This window comes from Coturnix japonica, unplaced genomic scaffold (assembly GCF_001577835.2).
Source record: "Coturnix japonica isolate 7356 unplaced genomic scaffold, Coturnix japonica 2.1 chrUnrandom729, whole genome shotgun sequence".
NCBI lineage: Eukaryota > Metazoa > Chordata > Aves > Galliformes > Phasianidae > Coturnix > Coturnix japonica.
The window spans coordinates 8,074-24,114 of NW_015440091.1; the positions used below are offsets into that span (position 1 = coordinate 8,074).

Genomic DNA, 16,041 nt, shown 5'->3' on the forward strand with positions numbered 1-16,041 from the left:
GACCCCATAGAGACCCATAGAGACCCATAGAGACCTATTGGGACCCATAGAGACCCATTGAGAACCATAGAGACCCATAGGGACCCATAGAGACCTATTGGGACCCATAGAGACCCATAGAGACCCACAGGGACCCATAGGGACCCCATAGGGACCCATAGAGACCCATAGAGACCCATAGGGACCCATAGAGACCCATAGGGACCCATAGAGACCCCATAGAAGCCCATAGAGACCCATAGAGACCTATAGGAACCCATAGGGCCCCATAGAGACCCATAGAGACCCATAGAGACCCCATAGGGACCCATAGGGACCCATAGGACCCCATAGAGACCCATAGGGACCCATAGGGAACCATTGGGACCCATAGAGACCCATAGAGACCCCATAGGGACCCATAGAAACCCCATAGAACCCCATAGGGACCCCATAAGACCCCATAGAGACCCCATAGGGACCCCATAGAAGCCCATAGGGACCCCATAGAACCCCATAGAGACCCCATAGAGACCCATAGAGACCCATAGGGACCCCATAGGGACCCATAGGGACCCCATAGAGACCCCATAGAGACCCATAGGGACCCATAGGGATCCCATAAAGACCCATAGAGACCCCATAGAGACCCATAGGGACCCATTAGAGACCCATAGGGACCCCATAGAGACCCATAGGACCCCATAGGGACACCATAGGGACCCATAGAGACCTATAGGGACGCCATAGAGACCCATAGGACCCCATAGAAGCCCATAGGGACCCCACAGAGACCCCATAGAGACCCATAGAGACCCATAGGGACCCATAGGGACCCCATAGACCCCCATAGCCCCCCGCAGAGCCCCCATAAAGCCCCAGAGTCCCATAAAGACCCCATAGAGATCCATAGAGACCCCATAGAGCCCAATGAGACCCCATAGGAGACCATAGGGACCCCATAGAAGCCCATAGGGACCCATAGGGACCCCTTAGGGACCCATAGGGTCCCCCCCCCCCAACCAAAGCCCATAGGGACAGCATAGAACCCCATAGAGACCCATAGAGACCCCATAGGACCCCATAGAGACCCATAGATACCCATAGGACCCCATAGAGACCCATAGAGCCCCATAGAGACCCATAGGGACCCATAGAGACCCCATAGAGACCCATAGGGACCCATAGGGACCCATAGAGACCCATAGAGACCCCATAGAGACCCCATAGGGACCCATAGGGAACCATTGGGACCCATAGAGACCCATAGAGACNAGACCCCATAGAGACCCATAGGGACCCATAGGGACCCATAGAGACCCATAGAGACCCCATAGAGACCCCATAGGGACCCATAGGGAACCATTGGGACCCATAGAGACCCATAGAGACCCATAGGGACCCCATAGGACCCCATAGAGACCCCATAGAACCCCATAGAGACCCCATAGAGACCCATAGAGACCTATTGGGACCCATAGAGCCCCATAGAGACCCATAGGGACCCATAGGGACCCATAGAGACCCCATAGAGACCCCATAGGGACCCCATAGAGACCCATAGAGACCCATAGGGACCCCATAGGGACCCATAGGGACCCCATAGAGACCCCATAGGGACCCATAGGGACCCATAGGGACCCATAGAGACCTCATAGAACCCCATAGGGACCCCATAGAGACCCATAGGGACCCATAGAGACCCATAGAGACCCATAGAGACCCCACAGAGACCCATAGGGACCCATAGAGACCCATAGAGCTCCATAGGGTCCCCATAGAACCCCATAGAGACCCCACATCCCCCCATAGGGACCCATAGGACCCCATAGGGACCCCATAGGGACCCCATAGAGACCCATAGGACCCCATAGAGACCCATAGAGACCCATAGAGACCCATAGGGACCCATAGGGACCCATAGGACCCCATAGAAGCCCATAGAGACCCCATAGAAGCCCATAGAGACCCCATAGGGACCCATAGAAACCCCATAGAAGCCCATAGAGACCCATAGAGACCCCATAGAAGCTGATAGGGACCCCATAGAACCCCATAGAGACCCCACAGAAGCCCATAGAGACCCCATAGAAGCCCATAGGGACCCATAGGACCCCATAGAGACCCCATAGAAGCCCATAGAGACCCCATAGGGACCCATAGAAACCCCATAGAACCCCATAGGGACCCCATAGGACCCCATAGGGACCCCATAAGGACCCCATAGAGACCCCATAGGACCCCATAGGGACACCATAGGGACCCATAGAGACCCATAGGGACCCCATAGTGACCCATAGAAGCCCAAAGGGACCCCATAGGGACCCCATAGAGACCCATAGGGACCCACAGAGACCCATAGGGACCCATAGAGACCCATAGAGACCCATAGGGACCCCATAGAGACCCATAGAGGCCCACAGGGACCCCATAGAGACCCATAGGGACCCCATAGGGACCCCATAGAGACCCCATAGAGACCCATAGGGACCCATAGGGACCCATAGGGACCCATAGAGACCCCATAGAGACCCCATAGAGACCCATAGGACCCCATAGGGACCCATAGAGCCCCATAGAGACCCATAGGGACCCCATAGGGACCCATAGAGCCCCATAGAGACCCATAGGGACCCATAGAGCCCCCCTACCTTGGTGAACTCGGGGGCTCCCTCGGCCCTGAAGAACCATTCACCTTCAGCCTCAGCCGGGGTCTCACTGCGTCTCTTACAGGCGATACAAAGCAGTTTGAATGGGGCTCCCAATACAGCTTCAGTCTCCGAATCCACCTCCACGCAACCCCCCGAGACCCCCGGAGCTGTAACAGGGAGAAAGGGAGAGAGAATTAAGGGAAAAAAACCCAAATTTTGGGGTGAAAAAGTAGGATTTGGGGGGGGATTCGAAGGGAGGGCAGTGAGTTGAGGTCACCCATCCAAGGGTTGAACGGGGCAGACCCTGCTTAGCTTCTAAAGTGTTATGAGGGGAAAATTGGGTGAAAAACAAGGGGAAAATTGGGTGAAAAACCGTAAAATTAACCCCAAAAATATGAATGGGGAAATATGGGAGGGGGTCACAAAGGGGGAGCTCAAAAATTGGGGATTTTGGGGTGAAAAACTGAAGATTTGGGACATTAAATGTTGCGGGTAGGTTGGGGTCACCCATCCAAGGGCTGAACGGGGCAGACCCTGCTTAGCTTCTAAAGTGGTAAGGGGGGAAAAATGGGTGAAAAACGGGGAAAATTGGGTGAAAAAACGTAAAATTAACCCCAAAAATATGAATGGGGAAATATGGGGGTTCGAGTGGGGAGGGGCCACAAAGGGGGACCCCAAAAATTGAGGAATTTGGGGTGAAAAATTGAAGATTTGGGACAGGAAGAGAAAGGGATGTATTGGGGTCACCCATCCAAGGGCTGAACGGGGTGGACCCTGCTTAGCTTCTAAAGTGGTAAGGGGGGAAAAATGGGTGAAAAAAGGGGAAAATTGGGTGAAAAACCATAAAATTAACCCCAAAAATATGAATGGGGAAATGTGGGGGTTCGAGGGGGGAGGGGTCACAAAGGGGGACCCCAAAAATTGAGGAATTTGGGGTGAAAAATGGAAGATTTGGGACTGGAAGAGAAAGGGATGTATTGGGGTCACCCATCCAAGGGCTGAACGGGGCGGACCCTGCTTAGCTTCAGAGCTCCTATGGGGGGGGGTCCTAGGTTTGGGTCCTGGAAGATTCCTATGGGGGTTTTAAGGGGACTTTGGGTCCTGGAAGGTTTATAGGGAGGTCTAGGGGACATTCAAGGTCCTGGAAGGATAATGGGGGGGTCCTAAATAGGTTTAGGGTCCTGGAAGGTTCCTATGGGGGTCCTGAAGGGGTTTTGGGTCCTGGAAGGTTTATAGGGGGTTCAGGGGACATTCAAGGTCCTGGAAGGGTAATGGGGGGGGGGTCCTGGGAAGGTTTAAGGTCCTGGAAGGTTCATGGGGGGGTCTAGGGGACATTCAAGGTCCTGGAAGGTTCATAGGGAGGTTCAGGGTAGGTTTAGGGTCCTGGAAGGTTTATGGGGGGGTCCTAGTAGGTCTGAGGTCCTGGAAGGTTAATGGGGTAAGTCCTGGGGAGATTCAAGGTCCTGGAAGGTTCATGGGGGGTCCAGGGTAGGTTTAGGGTCCTGGAAGGTTCCTATGGGGGTCCTAAGTGGGTCTTTGGGTCCTGGAAGGTTCATGGTGGAGTCTAGGGGACATTCAAGGTCCTGGAAGGTTCCTATGGGGGTCTTAAGGGGGGCTTTGGGTCCTGTAAGGATAATGGGGGGGGGTCCAGGGTAGGTTTAGGGTCCTGGAAGGTTCCTATGGGGGTTTTAAGGGGGCTTTGGGTCCTGGAAGGTTTATAGGGGGTTCAGGGGACATTCAAGGTCCTGGAAGGGTAATTGGGGGGGTCCTGGGAAGGTTTATGGGGTCCTGGAAGGTTTATGGGGGGTCTAGGGGACATTCAAGGTCCTGGAAGGTTCCTATGGGGGTCCTGAAGGGGTTTTGGGTCCTGGAAGGATAATGGGGGGGGGTCCAGAGGAGGTTTGAGGTCCTTGAAGGTTCCTATGGGGGTCCTAAGTGGGTCTTTGGGTCCTGGAAGGTTTATAGGGGGATCCTGGGATGGTTCTGGGGGTCCCGAAAAGCTCTTTAAAGGTCCTGGAAGGTTCAGTGGGGGGAGGGGCGGGGACAGGACGACTTTGAGAGGTCCTTGAAGGGCTCCTATGGGGATGGGGGGGGTCCCGAAATGGGGGGGGTTATTTGGGGGGGGGTTGGGGGTCTCACCCATTAAGAGGCCGAGGAGGAGCAGAGCGGGGCCCATAAAGGCCATGACGGGCCGGGCCCGGTTCGGGCCTCTTCGTGGGGACCCTTCAGGGCTCTTCGGGTCCGTTCGGAAACGTTCGGAAACGTTCGGGTCACTGCAGACCCCTTCGGAACACTTCGGGTCCAGTTCGGGTCCGTTCGGAGGCCTTCGGGTCCGGTTCGGGTCCGTTCGGGTCCGTTCGGAGGTGTTCGGGTCACCGCAAAGCACTTCGGGTCTCTTCGGGTCCGATTCGGGTCTCTTCGGTACTCTTCGGGTCTCTTCGGAAGCGTTCGGGTCACTGCAGACCCCTTCGGAACACTTCGGGTCCGGTTCGGGTACTATCGGGTCCCTTCGGAAGCGTTCGGGTGACCTCGGAGCTCTTCGGAACTCTTCGGGTCCGTTCGGAGGCGTTCGGGTCACTGCAGACCCCTTCGGGTCTCTTCGGAACTCTTCGGGTCCGATTCGGGTACTTTCGGGTCTGTTCGGGTCCGTTCGGACGCGTTCGGGTCACTGCAGACCCCTTCGGAACTCTTCGGGTCCGTTCGGAACCGTTCGGGTGACCGCAGAGCTCTTCGGAGCACTTCGGGTCCGGTTCGGGTCCGTTCGGACGCGTTCGGGTCACTGCAGACCCCTTCGGAACTCTTCGGGTCCGTTCGGGTCCGTTCGGGTCCGTTCGGAAACGTTCGGGTCACTGCAGACCCCTTCGGAACTCTTCGGGTTCAGTTCGGGTCCATTCGGAAGCGTTCGGGTCCGGTTCGGGTATTTTCGGGTCCCTTCGGAGGCGTTCGGGTGACCTCAGAGCTCTTCGGAACACTTCGGATCCGGTTCGGGTCCGTTCGGGTCCGTTCGGAGGCGTTCGGGTGACCGCAGAGCGCTTCGGGTCCCTTCGGGTCCGATTCGGGTCTCTTCGGGTCCGTTCGGAAGCGTTCGGGTCACTGCAGAGCGCTTCGGGTCTCTTCGGGTCCGGTTCGGGCACTTTCGGGTCTCTTCGGGTCCGTTCGGAGGTGTTCGGGTTACTGCAGACCGCTTCGGGTCTCTTCGGGTCCGGTTCGGGTCCGGTTCGGGTCCGTTCGGACGCGTTTGGGTCACTGCAGAGCGCTTCGGGTCTCTTCGGAACTCTTCGGGTCCGGTTCGGGTCCGTTCGGAGGCGTTCGGGTGACCGCAGAGCGTTTCGGGTCTCTTCGGGTCCGATTCGGGTGTCTTCGGAACTCTTCGGGTCCGTTCGGAAGCGTTCGGGTCACTGCAGTCCCCTTCGGGTCTCTTCGGGTCCGGTTCGGGTCCGTTCGGGTCCGTTCGGAGGCGTTCGGGTAACTGCAGACCCCTTCGGAACACTTCGGGTCCAGTTCGGGTCCTTTCGGAGGCCTTCGGGTCCGGTTCGGGTACTTTCGGGTCCGTTCGGAGGTGTTCGGATGACCGCAGACCCCTTCGGGTCTTTTCGGAACTCTTCGGGTCTCTTCGGGTCCGTTCGGAGGCGTTCGGGTCACTGCAGACCCCCTCGGAACACTTCGGGTCCAGTTCGGGTCTGTTCGGGTCTGTTCGGGTCCGTTCGGAGGCCTTCGGGTCCGGTTCGGGTCCAGTTCGGGTCCGTTCGGAAACGTTCGGGTCACTGCAGACCACTTCGGGTCCGGTTCGGGTCCGTTCGGACACGTTCGGGTCACTGCAGACCCCTTCGGGTCTCTTCGGGTCCAGTTCGGGTCCGTTCGGAAGCTTTCGGGTCTCTTCGGGTCCCTTCGGCAACGTTCGGGTGACCGCAGACCACTTCGGGTCCGTTCGGACACGTTCGTGTCCCTTTATGTCCCTTCGTGTCCCTTCGGGTATTTCCGTCTCCCGTTCGTGTCCCTTCGTGTCCCTCCGGGTATTTCCGTCTCCCGTTCGGGTCCCTTCGGAAGATGCCCCAGCGTCGTTCGGGTGCCGACTTCCGGTTTTCAACGAACTTCGGCTGTTTCCGGATCCGTTCGGCGGTCACGTGTGGGATTGTGGGCGGGGCCAAACGAGGCCACGCCCCTTTAAAATGGCGGCGATTGGAGCCGAAATGCCCCAAAATCCCTTAAAATCACCCCAAAAAAACCCCAAATCTGCAGCTCAATGAACACAAGTGGATCCAGAGTGACACCATAGACCCCAATGGGTCCTCACTGACCCCATAGATCACAATGGGACCCCATTCACCCCATAGACCCCATAGACCCCAATGGGTCCCCATAGACTTTAATGTGACCCCATTGACCCCAATGGCCCCATAGACCCCATTGATTCCAATTAACCCCATAGACCCCATAGACCCCACTGACCCCATAGACCCCATTGATCCCAATGGCCCCATTGACACCATAGATCCCATAGACCCCATAGACCCCATTGATTCCAATTGACCCCATTGTCCCCATAGACCCCATAGGCCCCATTGACTCCAATTAACCCCATAGACCCCAATGACCCCATTGACCCCATAGACCCCATAGGCTCCATTGACCCCACAGACCCCATTGACCCCATAGACCCCATTGATTCCAATTGACCCCATAGATCCCAATGTGACCCCATTGACCCCATAGACCCCATTGATCCCAATGGCCCCATTGACCCCATAGATCCCATAGACCCCATAGACCCCATTGATTCCAATTAACCCCATTGTCCCCATAGACCCCATAGGCTCCATTGACTCCAATTGACCCCATAGACCCCAATGTGACCCCATTGACCCCATAGACCCCAATAACTCCCCATTGATCCCAATGGCCCCATTGACCCCATAGACTCCAATTGACCCCATAGACCCCAATGTGTCCCCACAGACCCCATTGACCCCAATAGTTCCCGCAAATCCCATTGACCCCATAGACCCCACAGACCCCATAGACCCCACAGACCCCATAGACCCCACAGACCCCATTGACCCCACAGACCCCATAACTCCCCATTCATCCACTCTGAAGCAATGCTGGCCAATGGCTGAACTTTATTGGACCGCCCCACAGAGCCCCATAGGGCTGCACAGCACCCCATATCACCCCATAGGGCCCCACAGGACACTATAGGACCCCATATCACCCCATAGGGCTGCATATCACCCCATAGAACACTGTAAAGCCCCATAGAGCCCCATAGGAACCTCATAGAGCCCAATACCACCCCATATCACCCCATAGGACAGTGTAGGACCCCACAGAGCCCCATACAAACCCCATAGGGCCCCATAGAGCCCCACATCACCCCATAGAGCCCTATAGGGCCCCATATTGCCCAATAGAGCTCCATAGTGTCCCATAGAACCCCATATCACCTCATAGAGACCCCATAGGACACTGTAGGACCCCATAGAGCCCTATAGGGCCCCATATCACCCCATAGGACACTGTAGGACCCCATATCACCCCACAGAGCCCCATAGGACACTGTATCACCCCACAGAGCCCCATAGGACATTGTATCACCCCATATCGCCCCATAGGACACTGTAGGACCCCATAGAGCCCTATAGGGCCCTGTATCACCCCATATCACCCTATAGGGCCCCATATCACCCCATAGAGCCCCATAGGACACTGTAGGACCCCATATCACCCCATAGGGCCCCATATCGCCCCATAGATCACTTGTAGAACTCGTGCTCTGTAGGGCCCCATAGAGCCCCATGGGACACTGCAGAGCCCCATATCACCCCATAGAGCCCCATAGGACACTGTATGACCCCATATCACCCCATATCGCCCCATATCACCCCATAGTGCCCCATATGACCCCATATCGCCCCATATTGCCCCACATCTCCCCATAGATCACTTGTAGAACTCGTGCTCCTGCTCGTCCTTCCTGATGACGCTCTTGTAGGCCTTCTCACCCTATAGGGCCCCATATCACCCCATATGCGCCCATATCACCCCATATACCCCATAGGCCCCATAGAGCCCCATAGGACACTGGAAGGACCCCAATATCACCCCATAATGAACCCCATATCACCCCATATCACCGCCACAGATCACTTGTAGACTCATGCTCTTGTATTAACCCATAGGCCCATAGGCACTGTAGGACCCCATGAGTCAACCCCATATGCCCCATTCGCCCCATATGCGCCCCTAGATACTTGTGATCGTGCTCCTGCTCGTCCTTCCTTGATGACGCTCTTTGTAGGCCTTCTCACCTATAGGCCCATATCACCCCATATCACCCCATGTGACCCATATAGCCCCATCACCCCATATACCACACAGATCACTTGTAGAACTCGCCGTCGTATTATCCCATGAGAGTCCATAGAGTCCCAACCACCCCATAGAGCCTTACTAGGGCCATAGCGCCGCACATCCGCCCATAGATCATTGTAGAATCGGCTCACTGATCTGTCCTTCGATGAAGCTCTGTTAGGCCTTTCTCGACCTATAGGGCCCAATCACCCCATATTCACCCATAGCGCCATATGACCCCATTATCACTCCATATCACCCATATTCACCCCACATCTCCCATAGATCACTTGTAGAACATCGTCTCTCTGCTCGTCCTTCCTGATGACGCTGCTTGTAGGCTTCTCACCCTATAGGGCACATATCACCGCATTAATCACCCCTAGTGCCCCATATCACCCAAGGGCCCGCATAGAGCCCCATATAGGACTACTGTAGGTTGTCCCCATATCACCCGTATGGGCCCCATAGAGCCCATATCCACCCATCAATGCATCTTTGTAGAATCTCATTGCTCTGTATTACCCATAGAGTCCCATAGAGTCCCATATCGCCCCATAGAGCCTATAGTGCCCCATATCACCCCATAGCGCCCATAGATTCACTTGTAGAACTCGTGCTCCTCTCGTCCTTCCTGATGACGCTCTTGTAGGCCTTCTCACCCTATAGGGCCCCATATCACCCCATATCACCCCATAGTGCCCCATATCACCCCATAGCAGGCCCACATGCCCACATCTCCCCACAGATTCACTTGTAAACTCGTGCTCACCTGCTCGTCTTCCTGATGAGCTCTTGTAGGCCTTCTCACCCCATTATGAACCCATATTCACCCCATAATCACCCCATACACCCATATCGCCCAGTATGAACCATATTGCCCACATGGGCCCCTAGATCAGCTTGTGAACTCGTCTCCTGCTCGTCCTTCCTGGATGACGCTTTGTAGGCCTTCTCACCCATAGGGGCCCATAATCACCCCATATACCCCATTCGCCCCATAGTGCCCCATACGTGCCCATAAGTTGCCCCAAGCGGCCACAATCACTTGAGTAGAGAACTCGTGCTCCTGCTCGTCCCTTCCTGATGAACGCTCTTAGGGCCTTCTACCCTATAGGGCCCATATCACCCCAATCACCCGCATAGTGCCCATTACCCATATCACCCCATATCCCCATATCACCCATAGCGCCCATTATCGCCCCACATCTTCCCCACAGATCACTTGTAGAACTCGTGCTCCTGCTCGTCCTTCCTGATGACGCTCTTATAGGCCTTCTCAAAGTCCTTGGCCAACACGATGTAACGGTTCTCGCGCACCGCCAGCATCCCGCCCTGCGTGACGTCATCACGGGAACCCATTGTGACGTCATCAATACGGCATTGTGACGTCATAACGGCCCCCATTGTGACGTCATCAATGCCCCCCATTGTGACGTCATCAATATGGCATTGTGACATCATCAATACAGCATAGGGACCCCATATCTCCCATATCCCCCCCCATATCCCCCATATCCCCCCATATCCCCCCATATCCCCCATATCCCCCCATAACCCCCCATGTACCCCCAAAGAGCCCCATGGGACCCATAGAGCCCATAGGGACAAGGCCCAGACCCATCATCCCCCCATAGGGGACCCCACAGAGCCCCATACCAGGACCCCATATATCCCCCATAGAACCCACATACTAGAGCCCCATAGGGACACCATATCCCCCCATAGAGCCCCACAGGGACCCCATATCCCCCCACAGAGCCCTATAGGGACCACACAGAGACTCCATCAGTGCGACCCATACTCCTCCCCATAGAGCCCTTATAGGACCACACAGAGACTCATAGGGACCCCATATCCCCTCCCACAGAGCCCTATAGGGACCACACAGAGACTCATAGGGACCCCATATCCTCCCATAGAGCCCTATAGGGACCACAGAGACTCATAGGGACCCCATATCCCCCCACAGAGCCCTATAGACCACCACAGAGACTCAATAGGGAAACCCCATATCCTCCCATAGAGCCTATAAAGCCCCATTAGGGGACCCCACTATATGCCCCACATAGGAAGCCCACAGAGCCCCAAGGGACTTCCGTATTAGAGGCCCCATAGGGACACCATATCCCCCCACAGAACCCTATAGAGCCTCATAGGGACACCATAGAGCCCTATAGAACCCCACAGGGACCACACAGAGCCCTATAGGGACCCCATAGAGCCCCATAGGGACCCCATATCCCCCCATATCCCCCCATAACCCCCTATGTACCCTCATAGAGCCCAACAGGAACCCCATAGAGCCCCATAGGGACCCCATATCTCCCATAGAGCCCCAAGGGGACCCCATAGAACCCCATAGGGACCCTATATCCCCCATAGAGCCCCAAAGGGGACCCCATAGAAGGCCCCATATGACCCATCATATCCCATAGAGCCCCAAAGGAGGCCCCATAGAAGCCCCCATAGGCCACATAAATCCCCCATATTCCCACCACCGATATCACCCCATATCCCCCATAAACCCACCTCCTGGCAGATGGAGTTGATGTCGGCTCCCGAAATCTTATTCGGGTCGGGCACATCTGGATGGGTTCAGGACAGAGTGAAGGGAAAAGGGGCGAGGGGGGGGGGTCCTCATTACGATCCACAATGCGCTCCCATGGACCCCATTGGAACCCCAATGGGTCCCTATAGACACCAATACCCCATTGACCCCAATGCCCTCATAGCCCCCATTGACCCCATACCCCCATAGCCCCACTGACCCATAGGACCGCCAATGGGTCCCTATTGCAACCAATTACCCATTGACCCAATGTCCCCATAGCCCCCATAGCCCCCAATGTCCCCATTGACCTCATAGACCCCAATGGGTCCCCACAGACCCCACAGACCCCAACATGTCCCTATTGACCCCAATACCCCCATTACCCCCATAGACCCCATTGACCCCATCACCCCCATAGACCCCAATGTCCCCATTGACCCCATAGCCCCATTGACCCCATAGCGCCCATAGACCCCAATACCCCTATTGACCCCATAGACCCCATTGACCCCATTGATTCTATTGCCCCCATAGTCCCCAATGCCCCCATAGCCCCCATTGACCCCATTACCCCGCCATAGTCCCCATTGACCCCCAATACCCCCATAGCCCCATAGACCCATAGGCCCCATTGACCCCAATGGTCCCCCATTACCTCCAATGCCCCACTGACCCCAATACCCCACTGCCCCTTACCCCGTGTCCCATTGACCCATAGCCCCCATTGACCCCATCACCCCATAGACCCAATGTCCCCCAAATTACCCAAATACCCCCATTGACCCATAGCCCCCATTACCCCATTGACCCATAGCCCCCATTACCCCATTGACCCCATATCCCCTATTGACCCCATAGCCCCATTGACCCTATATCCCCCTATAGGATACAGTCCTCGAGATCCACCTCCTCGGACAGGTTCATTTTGCCCCATAGACCCCACTGACCTCATAGACCCCAATGGGTCCCCATTTAGGACCCATTATCACCCCAATGGCAGTTTTCCTAATTGACCCCAAGCCCCCATAGACCCCAATTGCCCCCATTGACCCATAGCCCCCATCTGACGCCCCAATGCCCCATTACCCCAATATCCCCTATTGACCCCATTGACCCCATATCCTCCATTACCCCAATACCCCTATTGACCCCAGTATCCCCCAGTTGACCCCATTGCCCCCATTACCCCCAATGCGCCCCATAAGACCCCCAATGCCCCCATAGACCCCAATGCCCCATAGCCCCTACTGACCCCATATCACCCCATAGCCCCCATTAACCCATTAGTCCCATTGACCCTCAATACCCATATTGACCCCATTACCCCAATGCCCCATGACCCCAATACCTCCCATTGACCCCATAGCCCCACTCAGCCCCATTGCATCCCAATACCCCCATACTCCCCCACAATTTGACCCATATAATCCCCCTACTAGGGATACAAGTCCTCGAGATCCACCTCGTCGGACAATGTTCATTTTGCGCGGTGAGGTGGAGGAAAATGAGCCGTTTTTGGCGTCTGTCGGGTAACGGGAATTCGATTTTACGATCCAAACGACCCGGACGCAGCAGGGCAGGATCCAGAGTGTCCGCACCGCGGTTGTGGCCATGATCACTGCAAGGGGGGGATCTATGGGGTCTATAGGGGTCTATATGGGAGTTATTGGGGTCTTCTATGGGGCAATGCGGGGGCTCTATGGGGTAATGGGGGTATTTGGTGTCTATATGGGGTTATGTAGTATCTCTATTGGTTAATGGGTTATTTGGGGCTTATGGCAATGCGGGCTTATGGGTTATGGGAATGGGTTCTATATGGGGATATGGGTCTCTATGGGGTGTTAATGGCGCAGGTATTGGGGTCTATTATGGGGTTATTAGGTTCTTCGTAAGGGTTATTGGGTGCTTGGGCACGGATGGTTATGGGAGGGTATTGGGGTCTATATGGGTTATTAGGATCTCTATGGGTTTAATGGGGTATTGGCAGGATCTATTATGGGACTTAAGGGGTCCTATGGGTGAATGGAGTATTGGGGTCTATATGGGGTTATTAGGATCTCTATGGGGTTAATGGGGGTATTGGGGTCTATATGGGGTTATTAGGATCTCTATGGGGTTAATGGGGGTATTGGGGTCTATATGGGGTCTGAGTGGTCTCTTGGGGTCATTGGGGTCTTTGAGAGGTCTCTATGGGGTCAGAAGGGTCTCTATGGGGTTATTGGGGGTATTGGGATCTCTTGGGGTCAGTGGGGTCTCTATGGGGTTACTGGGGTCTCTATGGGGTCATTGGGGTCTCTATGGGGTTACTGGGGTCTCTATGGGGTCATGGGGATCTCTATGGGGTTATTGGGGTTTCTATGGGGTCAGTCGGGTCTCCACGGGGTCTCTATGGGGTCACTGGGGTTTTTTATGGGGTCATTGGGATCTCTATGGGGTCACTGGGGTCTCTGAGGGGTCTCTATGGGGTCAGAAGGGTCTCTATGGGGTCATTGTGGGCTATATGGGGTCACTGGGGTCTCTATGGGGTCTGAGTGGTCTCTTGGGGTCAGTGGAGTCTCTATAGGGTCATTGGGGTCTCTGAGGGGTCTCTATGGGGTTACTGGGGTCTCTATGGAGTCAGTGGGGTTTTTATGGGGTCATTGGGGTCTATGGGGTTATTGGGGTTTCTATGGGGTTATTGGGGCTTTTTATGGGGTCAGTGTGGGCTCTATGGGGTCAGTGGGGTCTCTATGGGGTCAGTAGGGTCTATGGGGTTATTGGGATCTCTATGGGGTTATTGGGGTTTTTCATGGGGCAATGGGGGCAATGGGGAATCTATGGGGTCAGTGGGGTTTTTTATGGGGTCAGTGGGGTCTCTATGGGGTCAGTGGGGTCTCTATGGGGTCATTGGGGTCTCTATGGGGTTATTGGGATCTCTATGGGGTCAGTGTGGGCCGGATCCAGCGTGTCGGCGTGGTTAGTCGCCATGATCACCTGCAAGGGGGCAATGGGGATCTATGGGGTTACTGGGATCTCTATAGGGTCAGTGGGGTCTCTATGGGGTTATTGGGGTCTCTATGGGGCCAATGGGATCAGTGGAGTCTCTGTGGGGTCATTGGGGTCTCTATGGGGTTACTGGGATCTCTATGGGGTTATTGGGATATCTATGGGGTCAGTGGGGTTTTTATGGGGTCAATGGGGGTATTGGGGTCTCTTGGGGTCAGTGGGGGCTCTATGGGGTCAGTGTGGGCCGGATCCAGCGTGTCGGCCCGGTTAGTGGCCATGATCACCTGCAAGGGGGGATCTATGGGGTCAGTGGGGTTTCTTATGGGGCAATGGGGGCAATGGGGGCTCTATGGGGTCAGTGGGGTTTCTTATGGGGCAATGGGGGATCTATGGGGTCAGTGGGGTCTCTATGGGGTTACTGGGGTCTCTATGGGGTTATTGGGATCTCTATGGGGTCAGTGTGGGCCGGATCCAGCGTGTCCGCGCGGTTGGTGGCCATGATCACCTGCAAGGGGGCAATGGGTACCATAGGGTGTCTATAGGGTGCTATAGGATACCATAGGGTGCTATAGGGTGCTATAGGGTACTATAGGGTACTATAGGGTTCCATAGGGTGCTATAGGGTGCCATAGGGTGCCATAGGGTGTCCATAGGGTGCTATAGGATACCGTAGGGTGCTATAGGATACCATAGGATACCATAGGGTGCTATAGGGTACTATAGGATGCTATAGGGTGCTATATGGTGCTATAGGGTTCCATAGGGTGCTATAGGGTTCTATAGGGTGCCATAGGGTTCCAAAGGGTGCTATAGGGTGCCATAGGGTTCCATAGGATACCATAGGGTTCCATAGGGTGCCATAGGGTTCCATAGGGTTCCATAGGGTGCTATAGGGTGCCATAGGATTCCATAGGGTGCCATATGGTGCTATATAGTGCTATAGGGTGCTATAGGGTGCTATAGGGTTCCATAGGGTGCCATAGGATACCATAGGGTGTCCATAGGGTACTATAGGATGCCATAGGGTGCTATAGGGTTCCATAGGGTTCCATAGGGTGCTATAGGATGCTATAGGGTGCTATAGGGTGCTATAGGGTTCCATAGGGTGCCATAGGATACCATAGGGTGTCCATAGGGTACTATAGAATGCTATAGGGTGCTATAGGATTCCATAGGGCGCTATAAGGTGCTATATGGTGCTATAGGGTTCCATATGGTGCTATAGGGTGCCATAGGGTTCCATAGGGTGCTATAGGGTGCTATAGGGTCCCACCTTGACATTGACGTTCTGGTCGAAGCCGTCCATCTGGTTGAGCAGCTCCAGCAGGATGCGCTGCACCTCCCGGTCAGCTATATAGGGACGTATGGGGTAATAGGGTCATGTATGGGGTAATAGGGTCATGTATAGGGACGTATGGGGTTATAGGGTCATGTATAGGGACGTATGGGGTTATAGGGTCATGTATAGGGACGTATGGGGTTATAGGGTCATGTATGGGGTAATAGGGTCATGTATGGGGA

The 16,041-nt window shown here is 55.0% G+C and overlaps 2 protein-coding genes across 2 annotated transcripts in view; both read right to left on the reverse strand.

The window, feature by feature from the left end:
* LOC116652698 (sodium channel subunit beta-1-like) overlaps positions 1 to 5,425 on the reverse strand; it is a gene marked incomplete at its 3' end in the record, with an annotated part of 6,649 nt that extends 1,224 nt beyond the window's left edge. Inside the window, exons 1-2 of the mRNA XM_032441901.1 lie at positions 4,770 to 5,425; positions 2,631 to 2,797 (exon numbers count right to left, since the gene is read on the reverse strand). Of these exons, the coding sequence (XP_032297792.1) occupies positions 2,631 to 2,797; positions 4,770 to 4,815 (213 nt within the window). The remainder of the gene's footprint in view (positions 1 to 2,630; positions 2,798 to 4,769) is intronic.
* A 4,063-nt stretch (positions 5,426 to 9,488) lies between these two features.
* LOC107307631 (26S proteasome regulatory subunit 6B) overlaps positions 9,489 to 16,041 on the reverse strand; it is a 10,548-nt gene continuing 3,995 nt past the window's right edge. Inside the window, exons 3-9 of the mRNA XM_015851158.2 lie at positions 15,794 to 15,870; positions 14,982 to 15,025; positions 13,022 to 13,108; positions 12,426 to 12,463; positions 11,514 to 11,569; positions 10,202 to 10,316; positions 9,489 to 9,700 (exon numbers count right to left, since the gene is read on the reverse strand). Coding sequence (XP_015706644.1) covers positions 10,203 to 10,316; positions 11,514 to 11,569; positions 12,426 to 12,463; positions 13,022 to 13,108; positions 14,982 to 15,025; positions 15,794 to 15,870 — 416 coding nt within the window. The 3' untranslated portion in view covers positions 9,489 to 9,700; position 10,202. The remainder of the gene's footprint in view (positions 9,701 to 10,201; positions 10,317 to 11,513; positions 11,570 to 12,425; positions 12,464 to 13,021; positions 13,109 to 14,981; positions 15,026 to 15,793; positions 15,871 to 16,041) is intronic.